The sequence below is a fragment of the Mollisia scopiformis genome (genome assembly GCF_001500285.1).
Source record: "Mollisia scopiformis unplaced genomic scaffold LY89scaffold_6, whole genome shotgun sequence".
NCBI classification, from domain to species: domain Eukaryota; kingdom Fungi; phylum Ascomycota; class Leotiomycetes; order Helotiales; family Mollisiaceae; genus Mollisia; species Mollisia scopiformis.
Window position 1 is genome coordinate 1347981 of NW_017263586.1, and position 16794 is coordinate 1364774.

At 48.1% G+C, this 16794-nt stretch overlaps 6 protein-coding genes across 6 annotated transcripts; 3 read left to right on the forward strand and 3 right to left on the reverse strand.

Annotated features, from left to right (window-relative positions):
- The first annotated feature begins 355 nt into the window (after positions 1 to 355).
- Positions 356 to 4232, forward strand: LY89DRAFT_611078 (L domain-like protein). The gene is made up of 3 exons (XM_018210568.1): positions 356 to 2342; positions 2438 to 2526; positions 2575 to 4232. The coding sequence occupies exons 1-3, from the start codon at positions 761 to 763 to the stop codon at positions 4057 to 4059; spliced, it is 3156 nt and encodes a 1051-aa protein (XP_018075076.1). The 5' UTR covers positions 356 to 760; the 3' UTR covers positions 4060 to 4232.
- A 124-nt stretch (positions 4233 to 4356) lies between these two features.
- Positions 4357 to 6270, forward strand: LY89DRAFT_716060 (uncharacterized protein; the record flags this gene model as incomplete). The annotated part of the gene is made up of 4 exons (XM_018218243.1): positions 4357 to 4794; positions 4854 to 5289; positions 5342 to 5478; positions 5529 to 6270. The coding sequence occupies exons 1-4, from the start codon at positions 4433 to 4435 to the stop codon at positions 6268 to 6270; spliced, it is 1677 nt and encodes a 558-aa protein (XP_018075077.1). The 5' UTR covers positions 4357 to 4432.
- A 156-nt stretch (positions 6271 to 6426) lies between these two features.
- On the reverse strand, positions 6427 to 9369 carry LY89DRAFT_779441 (uncharacterized protein). Its single transcript, XM_018222291.1, has 2 exons — positions 8806 to 9369; positions 6427 to 8747 (listed from the first exon to the last, which is right to left on the reverse strand). Exons 1-2 carry the CDS (start codon positions 9197 to 9199, stop codon positions 6847 to 6849), a joined length of 2295 nt encoding a protein of 764 aa, XP_018075078.1. The 5' UTR covers positions 9200 to 9369; the 3' UTR covers positions 6427 to 6846.
- A 1312-nt stretch (positions 9370 to 10681) lies between these two features.
- LY89DRAFT_682416 (uncharacterized protein) lies at positions 10682 to 10982 on the reverse strand. Its single transcript, XM_018214507.1, has one exon. It carries the CDS (start codon positions 10961 to 10963, stop codon positions 10781 to 10783), a length of 183 nt encoding a protein of 60 aa, XP_018075079.1. The 5' UTR covers positions 10964 to 10982; the 3' UTR covers positions 10682 to 10780.
- A 935-nt stretch (positions 10983 to 11917) lies between these two features.
- On the reverse strand, positions 11918 to 12641 carry LY89DRAFT_640508 (uncharacterized protein; the record flags this gene model as incomplete). The annotated part of the gene is made up of 3 exons (XM_018211668.1): positions 12567 to 12641; positions 12199 to 12500; positions 11918 to 12083 (listed from the first exon to the last, which is right to left on the reverse strand). Exons 2-3 carry the CDS (start codon positions 12282 to 12284, stop codon positions 11918 to 11920), a joined length of 252 nt encoding a protein of 83 aa, XP_018075080.1. The 5' UTR covers positions 12285 to 12500; positions 12567 to 12641.
- A 1805-nt stretch (positions 12642 to 14446) lies between these two features.
- On the forward strand, positions 14447 to 15920 carry LY89DRAFT_716062 (uncharacterized protein). Its single transcript, XM_018218244.1, has 2 exons — positions 14447 to 14904; positions 14964 to 15920. Exons 1-2 carry the CDS (start codon positions 14747 to 14749, stop codon positions 15505 to 15507), a joined length of 702 nt encoding a protein of 233 aa, XP_018075081.1. The 5' UTR covers positions 14447 to 14746; the 3' UTR covers positions 15508 to 15920.
- Positions 15921 to 16794: the final 874 nt, after the last annotated feature.

The following is a 16794-nucleotide window of genomic DNA, read 5'->3' on the forward strand; positions in this document are numbered from 1 at the left end:
AAGAATGCAGAGAGTAATTGAAAGTGTTTCATCGATGTATCCTGAAGTGCAAAATTTGCACCTGTCCTGTTTGTCCAGAAGTCCCTTTTTGCGCTCAGATCGAAAAGGGGTCAATGTTCCACTTTGTGCGAGAGCAGATGGGCTTGTGCATATGCCGCTGCTCTATGACGAACTGGTGTTTGATTAAAGCAGCCGCCAGCGACTCATAATTGCATATCTTATGCATGTAACTGTGCATCCGCATCTATCCCAATTTATGCAGTTATCCGCTTCCGCCGTGCAGCACCAAAACGTGGCTCCCTCGAGCCTCTTCGTGACCAATGTCCCTTGCCGAAAACCGACATAAAGTGCAGTACCGAGATTGGATACGGCGCACTTGATTTGATACGGAAGCTCTGTCCGAAAAAGCAATTCACATTTATTTCCATTGGTCAATGTGACTCTAGTCAGGCACAATATTCCCAAAGCTCCCAGATTTGATAGACGGGAAGCTGGCGGAGCGATAACGCTGCCTGACGAGGCTCCCCTTGGCGTCGACCGTTCCTACCTGGCCGTTTTTTAATTACTGATGATCAGAACCACAAACCACAACTTACAAACCCCCCCATCCCTTCTCTGTGTGAGCTTCAGCTCTTGCTTTCTTTTGGACCTTCTGCATAATCATTATTCGACAGCCCATCCTCGTCCACCGTCCAGCACTATGATCAACTCCTGAACCCTTCCACTCGTTGTCGTTGTTGCTACGAACAGCTCTCCGACCATGGATCAGTCAACCAGCAGTCCCAAACCATCTGGGATTCCAAGACCCTCGAAAGTTTCAAGGCTTCCCGTTCCAAAAGCAGGCAGCCTGCGTACAGCTCCATCTCGCGAGAATCTCAAATCCTCAACCCGACAGAGTATCAACAATCCTCCTCTGCGAAGCTCGGCATCACGCGATCAGCTATCCGCAACTCCTGCCAAACCCCGCATTTCTTCGACATCCACACGAAGCAGAGAACCTATTATCCCTCGCGACCGAGATGTGTCGACTGGCACAGTTATCTATAATCCTACTCCGCAAACTGTTCGGCGGAAACCCAGCGGTGATGCTTTGTTCAGGAAGCCTTCACGACCCACCCTTCGAGAGGTGAAGCCTGAGCAGAGAGAGGAAGAGGAAGAGGCAGATGCAGACGAGAATATTGGGACAGTCATCGAGGAGGAGGGTCAACATGATCTCCCTCGAAGGCCTCGCCCTTCTTTATCGGAGCGAACAATGGAGACACTACAGAACATACCATCTTCTCCTGCAGTGCGGAATAGACGATCGAGTTTTTTCAATAGCGATAGTCCAATGCGGCCTCCATCTCGCTCCGTGAGCAGACCGACATCAAGTGCAGGCTCAGGCTCTGGTTCCGGTTCTGTTTCGTCCTTCCCAATAGACTTTCGAGCTTCTACGAATACCTTCAGACCTCCACAATCTTCAATATCAGCCCATACTCCCATGAAGCGTCCTAGTACTGCCAAACCTTACAAGACTCCTTCGACTACTCGAAGTACTGTTCCTCCTGCTGATACCCAGCCCAAGGTCGTATCCAATTTTAGTTCCTCTCTTCGCCAGAGATCGCCAAGTCCAGTAAAAACTGTTGCTCCACTTCCGAGCATAAAGTCTGGAAGTAAGACGTTCTCTGCTCGTTCTGTGAAACCTCGTGCATCTCTCAATGGATTGTTCCGGAAGCCATCTGTGCCCTCTTTGAACCAGGCCGGGGAGCTCGATAGAATTGGATTTGAGAAGAAGGCTGCTACGTTCTCCAACAGCTCTTCAGAAGCTACTTCATCTGCTTCTAGATCTTCGAAGGCGAATAGCTCCTTGACCACAGTTTCTAGCGAGGATGCACCGACACCAAGAAAGTCATCACTTGCTTTGCGGGATCAGATAGCCAAAGCTAAAGCTGCGAAACGAGCTGCTGCGGCAAAGCAAGTAGCTGCAGGAGGCAGCACCGAAGAGGAGGTCCCGGTCATTCCAACTGGTACATTTGATTTTGGCTTATCAGATGATCCCTTCAATCAACAGAAGCTCGATGATAATTTCAAAGGACTTCTCCGGAAACGAATCGACGCAGCTCGTACAGATGGGAGACTGAACATTGCAGGCATGGGATTCAAGGAGATACCCGAAGAGGTCATGATTATGTATAATCTTGAAGCAATTGGCAAAGGAGGAAGTGCTTGGGCTGAATCTGTCGATCTCACCCGGTTCGTTGCTGCTGATAATGAGCTTGAACTTCTTTCTGATGATGTATTTCCGGATATGGATCCACGAGAAAGCACGGATGATGAGGAAGCTAAGGGTAACCAGTTTGGAGGTGAGTGCACTTTTTCCAAGAGCCTAAGATTTACCTTCGGATCTCTTGATCATTGAAGATTGATGCGTACTTTAAGTATACTAACACAATATCAGGATTGGAAACATTAGATTTACATGGAAATGTGTTAATCGCTCTTCCTCGTGGTTTAAGAAGACTCGAATTGCTGACCACGCTGAACATCGTAAGTCGACCTACCACAATCTTAATTTATATTTGTTAATCGTGTCAGTCCAACAATAAACTTGGCAATGATTGTTTTGAAGTGGTGTCACAAATTCCCTCGCTGCGAGACCTCAAGATTGCCGGCAACGGATTGACTGGTCCATTGGATCCAAGTGTCACGAATCTTAAGAACCTCGAAAGCTTGGACTTGCAGCGTAACGCTTTGATCTCCTTGCCTGAAGGTCTAGCAGAACTTGTACGGCTCCGAGTACTCAACATCACAGAGAACAGCTTCACATCTCTGCCTTTCGAGACTTTACGTCATTTACCCCTCACTGAACTCTACGCCGCGAAGAACAAGCTCACTGGCACTTTGGTTTACTCCGAAGTAGATGAGCTATCCCTTCTTCAAATTCTTGATGTCACGAGTAATTTGCTGACGAGTCTCGACAATGCTGGCCATTTACGACTTCCAGCTCTCCACCAACTGAATTGTTCAATAAATCGCTTGACAAGTCTTCCAGATATGTCATCTTGGATTTCTCTTCTTACTCTCGCTGCTGAGGACAACAACATTGCAGCTATTCCTGATGGTTTCACTACGCTGCCAAAGATTAGAAATGTCGATTTCACAGGCAACAATCTCAGAGTTCTTGATGATCGTATTGGAGGCATGGCTAGTCTTGATATCTTCAGGATCAGTGGCAATCCACTCAGAGAAAAGAAGTTCTCAGGCATGACGACTGAGGATCTCAAGCGAGCACTGAAAGCACGCATGGCACCAGAGGAGGTCGAAACGATTGATAAAGAGACAGACGGAGATGGAACCTTTTACTCTGCGCCAGTGTCCCCAATTTCACCTCGACCTTCATCTTCGGATTGGCCTGTCAAACCTGGTGGAGTCCTCGATCGTTCGGGCACGCAATCACATTCTCTCAACCCTGTCGCAGCAGCAGATGTGGCTGCCAACAATGCAATCAAGGTATTGGAATTACATCATAACATGTTCAAGGAGATTCCAAGCTCTATTGCATTCTTTACCACTACTCTGACGACATTGAGTGTTGCTCACAACGAGTTGACCAGCGATACATTTCTCAAGGACGACCTTGAATTACCAGCATTGAAGGAACTGAATCTGAGTTCAAACACTTTCAATTCTCTCCAGCCCCTGATCCAACACCTCAAAGCTTCACAATTGGAACGACTGGATATCAGCTTCAATCGCCTAACTTCGCTACCTACGCTGAAACCACATTTCCCAAATCTGACTACGCTTCTTGCTTCAAACAACACAATCAGAGAGTTATCACCGGAGTCAATCAAGGGTTTGAGGACCGTGGATTGTGCGAGCAACGAAATCAACAGCTTGAACGCTCGAATTGGATTGTTAGGAGGAGCGGGCGGCCTGGAGCGACTGGATGTTAGTGGTAACAGATTCCGAGTGCCGAAGTATACGATTCTGGAGAAGGGAACTGAAGCAACTCTTGCATGGTTGAGAGACAAAATTCCCGCAGGCGAAGCGAGCCCTCCTACTACGGATGTTGATTAAAATGTTTAAATGAGTGTCGAGTATTGGTATACCCAGAATTAAGCGGGAGTTGAGTTTTGGTTAGGGATGGGTGGATTCAATCCTTTCAAGAGGCATCAGGTTCTTTCCGTATACTTAATCAGGACTTCCTGTAATGGCAGTGTAGATAACTTGTAATGCAAACATCCTTCCACATCCTTCACAATCGCTTCTCGGGAATTGCGTCTTCTCTTCGCTCGCCCCTATTTTCGGCGATCGCCGCACGTGATTTGTGCCGAGGTCATTTCCACATGCTTTAGAAAGTCCATCCCAGCCATCGACACTCACATCCCTCACCATTGTAAACAACACCACAAGAAACCCACAATCTCATGCCATACAACCTCATCTCACCATGGCGTCCATCGCAGAATCCTCCTCATCAGGACCCTCTTCTTCATCTTCATCCAAACCCCGCATCTCCGCCAAATCAACAGCAGACCCCATCCTCCGCAACGCGCTCCGCTACACCATCTCAGCAAAGGAATACGAGACCCTGCACAAATACATAATCTCGCGCTCGAAAGTGCTGCGTCGAAACGCGCCAACTGTTGCAAAGGTGGAGAAATTGGTTAAGAAGGATGGAGCAGGAGGAGGTGGGGGAGGGGACGATTATAATGCTGCAGCGATAAGGGCCAGTTTGAGGGTTTTCTTGGCGAGTAGTGCTGCGTTGAAGGTGTGGGAGTTGGTGGGGGAGAGGTGGTTGGGGAGGGTTAGGTTTGTTTTGCCCTCTTTCTGCTTGAGGGGAGACTTGTGCTAATGTGAAGGGTGGGTAGAGGGAAGAAAGTCCCGTTTTATAAGAATGCCAATCTAAGGCTTTCTATCTCGTCATCGTCGATATTACTCCTCCATCGACTTCTCTTCCGCTTTTTCACGCGCCTCAGAGCCCATCTCCTCACGCCTGAAGCGAGGCCGTTTCGTCAGCGGAATAAAAGGACCTCAAAAACGTTGACGAGTTCGCTGGCTCCAGCGGTGGGAGCGAGTATGGCGGGGTTCATGCTGGCGGTGTATCCGGCGGACCAGTTGAGGGTTACGATTGCGATTTATGCTCTCAGTCGAGCGGCGGAGTTTGCGTATAATCTTGCGGAGGAGGAGGGCTGGATTTGGAATAAGGTTGAGAGGCCTTGGTGGTGGGGGAGTTGGTTATTGTTCCCGATTACGAGTGGGCAGTTGCTGCATGCTTTTGTTTTTGATAGGGATTGTTTTCCTAAGGTATGGTTATCTTCTAGAGGGTGAGAGGGGAAAGCGCTAACTTTTGATAAAGGGATATGGGGATTTTATCTTGAAATACTCCCAGCAGTATATTGCTCAAAAACCAGAGGATTATCCTGCTAGTCTCCCTTGGCCGGATCAATACGAGATAGTGGATAACTTGGCCGAGATGGCGAGACTCAACTATCCGTAAGTCTCCCCTCTCTCTATTTTGACAACACTTACTAACCTTTTTCCAGGCCATTCACAAGCCCAATCCTCTTCCCAAACACCCAAACCCTCCCCGCATCCCTCTCCTCCATAAACCCCATAACAGCTCCCGCCCACCCACTCCTCAAATCCCTCACCTGCGCGACCCTGCACCCCTCGGACCCGTCATGTACCCGCACCTACCTCTCCTCCTACCTAACCTCCTTCCCACCCCTCGCGCGCCTCTTCACAATAATTTTCACCATCCTCTCCCTCCCTTCTCACGCGCACTTCTACTCCTCCCCCCTCACCTCCCTCAACAACCTCGCCTCCACCATCCTCCGCTACTCCCTCTTCGTCTCGGGCAGTATCTCCACCTCCTGGGCCGCAATCTGCTTCTTCCAGGCCTTCCTGCCCCGCCACGTCCTCTCCACGCAGCGCTTCTTCCTCGGCGGTTTCCTGGGCGGGATATGGGGCTTTGTCGTGCGAAAGTTAGCAAGAGGAGAGTTTCTGTATGCGATAAGGGCTAGTTTGGATAGTCTCTGGAAGGTGGGACGCAAGAGAGGGTGGTGGAAGGGAGTGAGGGGAGGCGATGTCTGGATCTTTGTGGTGTGTTTGGGGGTTATTAATAGTGTTTATGAGAGGGATGGGAGGGGGAGGGCGATTCAGAGTCGGGTTGTTAGGAAGGGGGTTAGTTTTTTGAGGGGAGATGGGGAGGAGGAACGGAGGGTTAGGGAGGAGAAGAGGGTCGAGGGTGAGAAGGGAGGGGTCTTGATTGATGGGAAGGAATGAAAGAAAAAATAGCGTTTGGGTATGATTTATGAATGTATGTTATATTATTGTATGATTGATCGGACGACGATGAACCCAGTTAGCACTTGCACTGGTTTTTTACCCGTACATCTATTATCCTCACGTCATATCACCTCACATCCTTCAAGATAGATTGGATAGGTAGAAACCTTCGCATATCATTCCGCAGCTACCTAGGGGGTCTACGGTCATTACAAAGTCATATGGGCCACCACCGATGCACGAGTTTCCGTTGCTTTTATGTAACTCCCCGCCATTCCGTCCATCCCTCATCAATCATTCCCTCGAAGACGAAGGAAAGACGCGTACAATGCTCTTCGCTCTCATCAAAATATGTAAGCCAGAAGGAAAAAAGGCCCTCGAGGACGAGGGAAAAGAATCCACTCTTTTTTGTATGCAATGAAGAAGCAACGCTTGATGGCCTGGGTTCTGTAGACCTGGGAAAACGACGAAATTCGTGAAAAAGGACACCCTATATGCAACGCGCAACGCCTGTGCTCCGGAAAGACAAACATACCAAAGCCTATTTTTGTCGGTCGTGAAGAGAAAGGTGGATCAATTTTCAGGTTGAGTGAAGTTGACCCATTCCTTGACGATGGTTGGAGTAGAGTCGTTACCATCGAGTGGAACAACCATCTCCATCCAGCCAACAGACTCCCACTCCTTGAAGTTGGCCTTGCGGTCAGCGTTAGGAACGTGGCTAGAAAGCACCTTGAGACGGCGTTTCTCGCGCTCTTCGATGACCTTATGCATGACCTTGGTTCGGAGGTTGGTATTGGCCCATCCTTGAACGTTACCCAAGCGCGACGACTCCAATACGTATTTCAGTAAGGGGAACGGAAGGTTGAGTAGAATCTTGGACAGTGTGAAGGCAATGGAGCTGGCACTGTTTGACCTCGTGCTCTCCTCACTTGGGTGATCACCAAACTTGATCAAGCTCAAGCGTGGGTTTTGGCCGGTTCCGCGAGCCTCCTGGATGAAGGGAAGTCTACGGTTGCGAACCGGCTCAGGAGCAGAAGTGTCAGGCTCGAAACCAGCAGGGAATGCAGTGATGATGAAATTCAGAGCATTATGGATCAGAATGTTGACAGCTGGGCCATAAGTGCTTGTTGAGTGGCTTTGGTCAACTTGGGTGTTGCCAGTCCATTGAGCATCAAGTCCACCATCAATGGCAAAGTCCAATGCCTTCTCCACAGTGACCCAGTTGATGACATGAGCTGCAACTTCAACACCGCGGGCGATGACAGGCGGGATTTGAAGAAGAGAGCCAGCTGCAGCATATCCGAGAGCCAGATCGAAACGGTCTTGAGGAGCACCGGGCATTGGTCCTGGGAATGAGGCTTGATGATTGTTCAAAGTAGTGATATGTCCATACTCCAGAAGAGGGCAGCCATAGAGACGCTGGACCGCCATCCAAAAACCATCAGAACGCAAAAAGCGATCATCAGACTCAACGAGAAGAGTGCGGACAGTCAAACCATCACTGTTGCTGTCGCGTGCTTGGGCAGTCATGAGAAGCTTCAACGTTGGGCTGCGAGCGAACATGAGGTTATGACCAGGAACACGAACAGGAGGAGCGCGATCATCAGAGTAGCGAAGCTCCAAGGTGTAATCTGCGAATGAAGGATCAGCAAATTGTGCCTGCAGGTACGGAATGAGACCATCGAGATGATCGCCCATTGGTAGGGGTGGCATGTTCGCGAAGCCGTTCGGAGCAGCAACAGGTTGAGATCCAGTTCGAGGCTTTGGTCGCGGTTGTTGATAGAGGCGGACTTCATCAACATGACCGTTGCTACCATTGGAGATGACTGCGGTAGGGTATTGGCTGTAGAAAGCAGGACCATTCTCTTGTTCATTAGTAGCAGAAGATTGTGAGCCATGGAAGCTTTGAGTATGTTGATCAAAGTTGTTGTGACGTGCACCACCATCGAAAGGAAGAGGAGTGCCCGAAGGAGAATAGCCCTCAGGAGGTCCGAAGCTGATCAATTGACGACGAGCATAACTGTCAGCAGGAAGGCCATGATTCATGAAGCCATTTTGGCCTTGGTAGTAACCTGGTGGTGGGGGCGGTCCCATAGGCGAATAGCCGTTTGAGAGCGGTTGAGAATGACCTCCATTTGACTGGTGAGGGGCATGGCGGCTTGGTCCTTGCGCAAGTTGTTGTACTGGAAAGCTGGGTGGTGGCATGAAGCCTCCAGATCCAGGTGGGACAGGCGACGAAGCGTTGGAGTCAGGGTAACCTGCAAACATGATGCTGCCAGTGCTTGGATGAGCGTGGTGCATGGGATTTTGTTGGCCGTTGAAGGTATGTTGTAGAGGGTATTTCGCAGGATCACCGCCACCATCAAATTGAGTCTGGCTCGCGGGAACGAAGGCAGGGGGCATATGATATGTCGAGCGCGACGCGTTGGACTGAGTCTCGGAGGGAGCTGTCTTTGGAGTCTCTTGCGGGTGTGCTAGTAAGATGTTAGATTCGTGCATACATATCAAAAAGAAAAGTGGGATCTTTCTTACCTTCAACTTCTTCGTGGGTCTCAACCTCTGGCTCGATAGCAGCGTTCTGCTCAACCACTTCAATTTCTTCAACTGCAGGAGCTGCAGGAATTCCGGCTGTATCGGGGGTCGTAGCTACAGCTTGCTCAACTGGTGTTTCTACCGTCTCGGGTTCCTTGAGGTCGGGTTCGCTGGTGACTTGAGGGGTGGGATCGACAACTTCGTTTGTTGGAGAAGTGGGTGCATCAACAACGGCTGCAGCCATAGCTTCCTCCCGTGCTTTGGCACGCGCAGCCTCTTGTTGCTTTCGCTTTTGGACATAGGGAAGAGGAATGGCGGGGATAATGGGCCGTGGGACTGTAGGACGGGGGCGGTTCTGCTGAAGACCTTTGGCGGGACTGCTTTGAGGAGCCATGATGATGAATGGGTCTCCGCTGGCAATCAGTTTTGCACTTAGACGTTACTTTTCACAAGTGACGTCCCCAAGATTTAACAATGACCGGGACCAAGGTCATGTAGCATCTGGGGAGTCTTTTGACGCGCTGCGCGGTGAAGGAGGAGGGAGGCGTATTGTGGTGGATGCTGTGAAATGGTCCGGGGAAAGCTCGAAAGCACCGATGATGTTTTTGAGGCACCAGAGGGGCGGCGGCCTTCGCTTCGAAAGAGCGCGATACCGGATTAGGAATCGCCTTCATGAAGCTCTGTCGCGACTTCTTCTTAACCAAAAATTGTTCCAAAAGGAGTTGAGAATTTCCAAAGATTGTTGTCAAGATGATTCAAAGTGGAATGATTCCCAAGAGCAATATTTTTTGTGAGCAATATTTTTTGTGAGCAATTGACTCAAGCCTCTAGCTCTAAACAGACTAGCTCCACTTCGACTTTTCCATGTTCTCAGCATTGCATACAACATTTCAGCGTCCTTCATTCATGTATCTCTGAGCTTTTTGATTGTTTATCTTTTAGGTTTGCTTTAGTTATTTGGACAAGAAAATCTCCTTGGACTGCCATGCTGTAAAAACAATACCGATTGCAATCAATCAAACAGATGCAGCAAGCCAGTGCAGTACATACAGGTGGGCAAATTCTGTTTGATATGACTTCCACTCTTCCTCTTATGATACTGCAACTGTTAAGAGATGGAGAAAGTGCTTTCCAATAGTAATAGAGAGCCATGTTGCCATTCAATCACTTCAACCACCCTCTATGATGGCTTGCCCTGGGTGCATTTTCATGCGTCCTACCTCTGCATACATTCATGTCGCATTTTTTCCCTTCCCAAACCGAATCCCAGGGAGAAGTTGCTTATCTGGTGGCATGTGTCCAGCTCTATTGATTGTGTTACGCTATATACTGTATGATCATATCGGTTTTACTTTTCAAGAATTCACATCACAATTTTGCCATGAAGATGAGAATAGAAATCGAATCATAAACCTGCCCCTGGCCCAAATTTCAACTTAATGCAGGCAGGGAGATCTTCTAAAGCTCCATGCTACCTTCTCATCTAAATTTACTCGACATCTTGTTTCCAACCCAATGACATATGAAATCTACCCTCTAACCAAATCGTCAGACGCCTCATCTTCCAACCTTTCTATCACCATGCTAGCCCAAAGGGTCCGTCAACAATCCCAACAACAAATTTCTTATGTCGCAAATACCCAGGTGCACTCCTTTGTGTTCATAGTATCTTACATCACCAGAGGAAGAACCGCATCTAACGGGACACATTTTCAGGGAGTCCAACATTAGATCAAAGATGTGCGGATATAGAGTGGCCACGGAGCATACCAGCAACACCTCTCAATCTACTCTGCAGTCTTCGTCGCCTTGATACGGAGCTTCATCAAGAGGTAAACGAACCCGTGACAGCCAGATACGAATATGACAACAATTCCAACGTCATGCCAACCATTGTAGTAGTCGGTAATATTGAGAGTGGCAAGTTAGTCGCTGCCATATCGATACTGGCATACTCTGCAACCCTCTATGGCTTCTAAGTTTTAAGAAATGTGCGCGATCCCTCGCTAGACATATAACGTGAGAGATGGGCGCAGCTTTGATTTCCAGGGGTGTCGAACACGGCGTACTCTGCTTCTACACATACCACCTTGATATCGAACATCTCAAAAGTCAACAAGCTATTCACGACGTACATGCACGGATTCAAGTAATACATCGTGTATCGCCAGAATGATGTGATAACAAAGTACGGAACGAGAACTCCACAGAACGCCACAATTGATCCCAGCGTTTGGAGCATAAGCAGCAATGAGCTGGCCTAAAGCTGTGTCAATGAACTCATATAACAAAACGACGAAAAACATTGCTCCAGCTTTGTTCGGCTGGCTCGGCCAACCGATCGCATAGTACCAGCAGACGAAGTATATTACACCACAGATGCCCAAGTACGGGAATTCTAACAGGATCAAACCGGTAGTGAATGCAACCCAAGAGTACATCTTGGACTTCCTTTCTCGCGTCTCGTAGATATCACGCTTTTCGATAAACAAGGGCTGTAACTGGTTGAGCACCTCGGGAGTCACAAAGATGAAATTGAAGACAGTGAACAGGTCTACTTAGAGATCGGTGACTCTGTTGCCGATTTTCCAGAACGAAAAGCCACCGAGCAGACCTAGAAGGATGTGAAGAAAGAATTTGTTGTTGATGTAGTCCGTGTTCCGATATAGGGACCTGTTCATGCGAGAGGTAACGATCTTGATACGAGTCTAGAGGCTTGTTGCAAATTCACGGCCATCGCTTGAACTTCCAGGAGGTGCAGCTGCGGCGGTAGCAGCCATTCTTTCCAATTCATCCACCGTGTGCCTACAAAATTTCAGATCAGACTTGTTAAGTCAAAGAGCAAAAGTGAAAGCTTGTCGAAGACTAGTCATCAGGGGATGAAATAGAAGAGGCTAAGTTACTTGTGCTCGGGTGAGACCAACCAAATCCGACTTCAATCTTTCCCTTTCGAGAGAGCTCCGGACATAACGTCAATCATGTGCGCTGTTAGATTCATTGCCGGAGGGTAAGGAGCACCATGGTGAGCAAAGTAGTTTTAATTGTCATTGCGTTGTCACCAATATCCCCAAAATACACAATTTTTCCACCTCTGGCCAGTGGTAGGAGAGTGTCAAATTGGGCAAATAATGAAGCTGAGGGTTGATGGATAGTCATAAGAATGGCCTGTCCGGCGTCTGATAGCTTTCGCAGGAACCTGACTGTGTTGAAAAGCTTGTCCGCCGAGACCCGATGTAGGGTCGTCCAGGAAAATGAGGGTCTTTGGCTTGGACACCAACCTAGAAGATCAGAAGGTCAGCAATATGTTACGGCGGCAGTCTATAAAACTAGCCAGGTGTAGTTGAATGAAAAGTGTGAGGGTCAAAAGATATTTTCAAGAGCGGTCTTATTTACTCAACACCAATGGTTAACCGCTTTTGGTGCTCGATAAACAAGCCTGCCCCAACTTCACCAATAAGGCTATGCTCTATATCCTGCATTTGAAGTAACCCGATGATTGTATTGGCATAATTGAACTTCTCCTGACGTGGTATATCTGCAAATTATCGGAGTAAAACCGGAAACTCCACCTTCATCCGGGTAGCAAAATCAATCGTTTGTCGACTGTCAGAGTGGGAAAGAACAGTTCATCCTCGGTATTCATGATGATCTGCCCCCGATGTTTCCGGGCTTCCATGTGATCCATGCTACCAAATCTGCCAAATTTTGCGTCAGCATCACTTCATGGTTAATATCTCTCGAGGAGAAGTATATTTGCTTACCGAACATCTCCAGATACCTCTGTATACCCATCCCGATATTTCGCCAACAACTTCAATAGAGTGGTGCGTCCAGAGCCTGGTCGGCCGAGCACGAGAAGCGTTTCCCCAGGTTCGACGCAACCGTGAGTGTCATCGAGGATTGTACGCAGTGGTGGCTTGTGACATGACTCCTTGATTGCCTGTAGAGTATTGAGTTATGAGAAGATGTTCTCGTTGTAAGTCGCTCCGGTATCAAATCCCTTTACCGTCAAATTGTGCCAATTTTCGGCCCTTGAGATTATCTTGTTGCCCTTGTTTGTGGAAGAGTTTGATTTCGGGCATCATCTTCCAATCATCAGCTTTGCTAATTGAGTATGGGTCTTCGTCTACGACATCCTCATCCTCATTATAAAAATGACTTAATCGATGGTGTTGTTCAGCGGCTTGACTGACCACTTAGAGTATGAGAAAGCACATCCCCAATAGCGTGTCCAGCTCCAGTTCCTATGCCGAAAGTTGTTGCGCCATAGTGCAAGGGGGTAGTCAGCAATACAGTGCTTGGACAAATGCTTTCTAGATGATGGATTTGGTAGCCGTCAAAAGAATGAATGATACCGATCAGGGCCGAACCAGACAGACTTCAATCTTGCATCAGTCAAAGTATTCCCAGTCTCACCTTTATGTGGAGGACTATGGAGAATGCGGAAGTGAAACCATGCAGCGTTCAATCTCTCTACCGGAGGATTGGGCCTTGCTGCTCCATAGCGGTAGATGATGAAGCCTGACATCCATCTTATTTTTGCTAACCTACATAAGATATATCCGAGACCCGTCCACATCCGAGCCTCTTCAGGATACTTCCCAACCTGAAAAATGGGGCTACCTTGAAGCTCCAAAGCTAATCCGAATACGGATTCAGGAACTGAGATGTGGATGCAACTTGATTGAGCGTAAGCAATGAGAAATAAAAAGGGTAAAAAATTGTGATGCCTGCCAAAGAACCTCTATCTCGCCGTTCCACCGCGCATTGTGGAGATTGGGCATCCGTTGGATACTCAAGACAACAAGTTAATTGTTGTCACGCTCGCTACTCTTTGTAGACAAGACGGTGGCCAGAGTGAAGTTCGTCAGCAGCCATGATCAATTTGAACGCCCACTGAGACTTGATTTCTTCTGTTGCCGATCATCATGCTAACGCTGCTTCTATCGTAGCAGAGCTCCCTTTCGAACTGCTGCTGAATTTCGCCGCTGGGTGGGCGACTTTCGAAAATGGCATTATTTAGCCCAGAATACGATTCCTGAGCCCGAGCATTCGCATCCTGACTTGGCGAAAATCAATTGGGAGTTTGTTAGCTTTTCGATAGGAGCGATTAGCAATGCATATTGAAATGGGTCTCTGAACACAATCTAGTATTGGGAGCTTGAAGGTCTTATATATCGACTACGATATCAAGTTCGCGGCTCATGCTCACTTCTTACATGAAAGCTCTGGAAGAAGTATGTTGCTCATGTCGTACTGACACTAACCATGCCTGATTGGCGCCGTATTTAGAGAAGCGGAGTTGCCGTAGCGGGGTGCATTAAGTCGACATTGACAGTAGTGCTTCCCCAATAATTGCGCGCGGAGATCACAGGTAGCGGTGTCGTGTAGCTCTGGAGAGATGTCTTACAAGTGGACCATAGAGAAAAGAGGTATATGTATGCTACCTTGCTTTCGTGGATCTGACGGACTTCATCCCTTTTGCCAGCGTACTCTGTAATGTTTATGTGGTGAAATCTCAGGCAATAGATTTTCCCATGGGTGATAAGGTTACGCGTGGTCACGTTTTAGGTCTAACCTCATTGAGCTGACTGGGAACTGACGCGCTTGACGTGTGCAAAGGAAAGAAAACAGCCATCTTCCAGAATTATATACCTTCTACGAACGAACTGCAGGAGTAACAGATGCGCAATGTTCTCTACACAGCTCAATGGCTCGGCAGTCATATTCAGGTCCGGCTACCTCACACATGCTGCTTTGCAGTGCAAGTGCGCGATACTTAATCCCCTCCCGGCCCTTCCACTTGGAATCATCCCCAATTTCCTCACAGTCGTTTTCTCATCGTCGCTCATCATAACACTCCCTGTCATCTCTACTAATCGCATCTTCAATCGCACTTGTTAAGCAGTTTGCACGCCCTATCAACGATCCTTACACTCCAATGTCAACAATGGCTCAACCAACACAGCCTTCAGTCATTTCCTTTGTCCTTCCACGAAGAATATCATCACAGCATTACGAGGACATGCGCCCACAGATAACTGAGATGGTTTCTAAGGGAATGAAAGCGGATAACATTGCCAACGTGCTTGGTTTAAAGTGAGTCAGGAAATGTACTTCAGGGTTTTATGGAGGCTAATCCAGTATATCTTCGTTAGCCCAAAAACCACGTCAGACAAGGTCAAGAACTGGGGACTACGAGTGAGGGGCTCGGGTAGACGACATGGGAAATTGATAAGACGTGGTCTCAACGATATGCTCCCATACTTTCCAAGCCAGCCTACCAATGGCAACAAATCTGCGGAACCATTGTCCCATTACCCCGCGCCCGACTCGATGCAGGAACCCGCGAGTGGGTTTGCACCTTATGAAGATGGACATACTGGGATGGAAGTCGGGTTTGCACCTCCTGCAAGTGGTGCTGCACCTTATGGGGGAGATGGGAATACTAAGACGGGAACCTCGTTTCCATCTGCCCCAAGCTTGCCTTTTGGCAATGGAAACCCCCGTTGGGTGCGGTCTGAAGTCATTCGGTCTATCCTGCGGTCCAACTCGTCTGATCAGGAGAAATTGGCTGCGATGGAAAGATGTGTTGGGCAGGAGCCTTATGATCAATCCAAATCTTTCGCACCCGACGTGGTTTTCGCTCAAAGCGATCAGACCGGACCAGCTCCAGAGACGATTCCAACATATTTCTTTTGACACTCTGGCTCCTCGAGGGTTGTTCCTTTCACGATAACACGAGCATCATGCGGTACTGGCCACCTCCAGAAGGAAGGAAAGGATTCACGATCTCTACAATCTTGCTCCCGTCGCCAACATTTGTCCCTCACGGGCTACGGTTTTAAGATGACACGAGCACCACGCGGCACTGGCTATATTTAGGAGGAATGATATGATATACAACCACTATGACTTTCCTTGTATTCGTTCCTATACTTTTTATTGCTTAAATATGTGGCTTTCAATAGCCATACTTCCTTAGACATGGCACGTTTTTCTAGCGCTGGGAGTTCTAGACGGGATGGTGGGCGCAATTGAAAACCTGTATCCAAAAAAAACTTGCGTTACATACCTAGGTACACTACATACACAAAATACATCTGCTATGCTTGTCCTCATATCTAATTTCTTGCTCCCTCTTATGCTAAGTGTCTTCCTGTCAAGCTTTCGTGAAATCTTGCGCTCAAAGTGCCGTCCTCTTTCACTTAAACAAATCTCTTTCCAAGCCCCCAAATATATGGACCTGGACATTCCCCATAGTTTCACTTCCTCTCTCGAAATGATTCTCTTTGTACATGGCCAGTCACACCAATCGAAACCAAAGTTCCCGTCCCGAGATCGGGGTTGCCTTGCCTATACGGCTTGCACTGCACATTATTGCAAAGAGCATCCATTGCAGAGCAATAGCAGAGCAATAGCAGAGATCAACGACGTCTTTGCATTGCACAGCAATGGAACCTCTATAAGACGCCGAACTTATTCCTCCCATTCCCGTTTTCTTTTCCTTTCCTTCTTCACCACCTCAACACACAACTTACCCACAACACCTCCACACCCAAGTAAGAACCCCTCCAACCTCCAACCTTCAACCCAAGATACCAACCTAACATTCATCTATAGAACCATAGAACGAACCATGTCTGAAGAATCAGTCACCCTCATCGGCCTCACGCTCGGAGTCGCAGCCATCACTTGGATCCTCATGTTTCTCCAACTCTTCGAGTCGTGGGAATATCATCGTAGGATAGTGCGTCGGCTCTAAAAAAGGTGAGTAGCTGATCTCGTAAAGTACAATGTATAGGTATGTATGGATGGATGGAAGCTGACTCGGATTTTCTTAGATGTTGTTTGTATTCGACACTTCGGATGATGATGGAGAGGGTACCTACCTACGCACCGGGCCGTGATGAACGATATGAATGCTGGAGGGGAAAGAGGAGAAATGTTGAGCGATGGGTGTGTAATAATAATATTGATGGGGTCGTT

Bases quoted from the DNA above. Each gene is read 5' to 3' on its own strand.
- LY89DRAFT_716062 (XM_018218244.1), top strand. From the start codon at position 14,747: ATGTCAACAATGGCTCAACCAACACAGCCTTCAGTCATTTCCTTTGTC. The intron at 14,905-14,963 runs GTGAGTCAGGAA...TATCTTCGTTAG, and splicing joins GCCAACGTGCTTGGTTTAAA to CCCAAAAACCACGTCAGACA.
- LY89DRAFT_779441 (XM_018222291.1), bottom strand. From the start codon at position 9,199: ATGGCTCCTCAAAGCAGTCCCGCCAAAGGTCTTCAGCAGAACCGCCCC. The intron at 8,748-8,805 runs GTAAGAAAGATC...ACATCTTACTAG, and splicing joins GACCCACGAAGAAGTTGAAG to CACACCCGCAAGAGACTCCA.
- LY89DRAFT_682416 (XM_018214507.1), bottom strand. From the start codon at position 10,963: ATGTATTACTTGAATCCGTGCATGTACGTCGTGAATAGCTTGTTGACT.
- LY89DRAFT_611078 (XM_018210568.1), top strand. From the start codon at position 761: ATGGATCAGTCAACCAGCAGTCCCAAACCATCTGGGATTCCAAGACCC. The intron at 2,343-2,437 runs GTGAGTGCACTT...ACACAATATCAG, and splicing joins TAAGGGTAACCAGTTTGGAG to GATTGGAAACATTAGATTTA. The intron at 2,527-2,574 runs GTAAGTCGACCT...TAATCGTGTCAG, and splicing joins TGCTGACCACGCTGAACATC to TCCAACAATAAACTTGGCAA.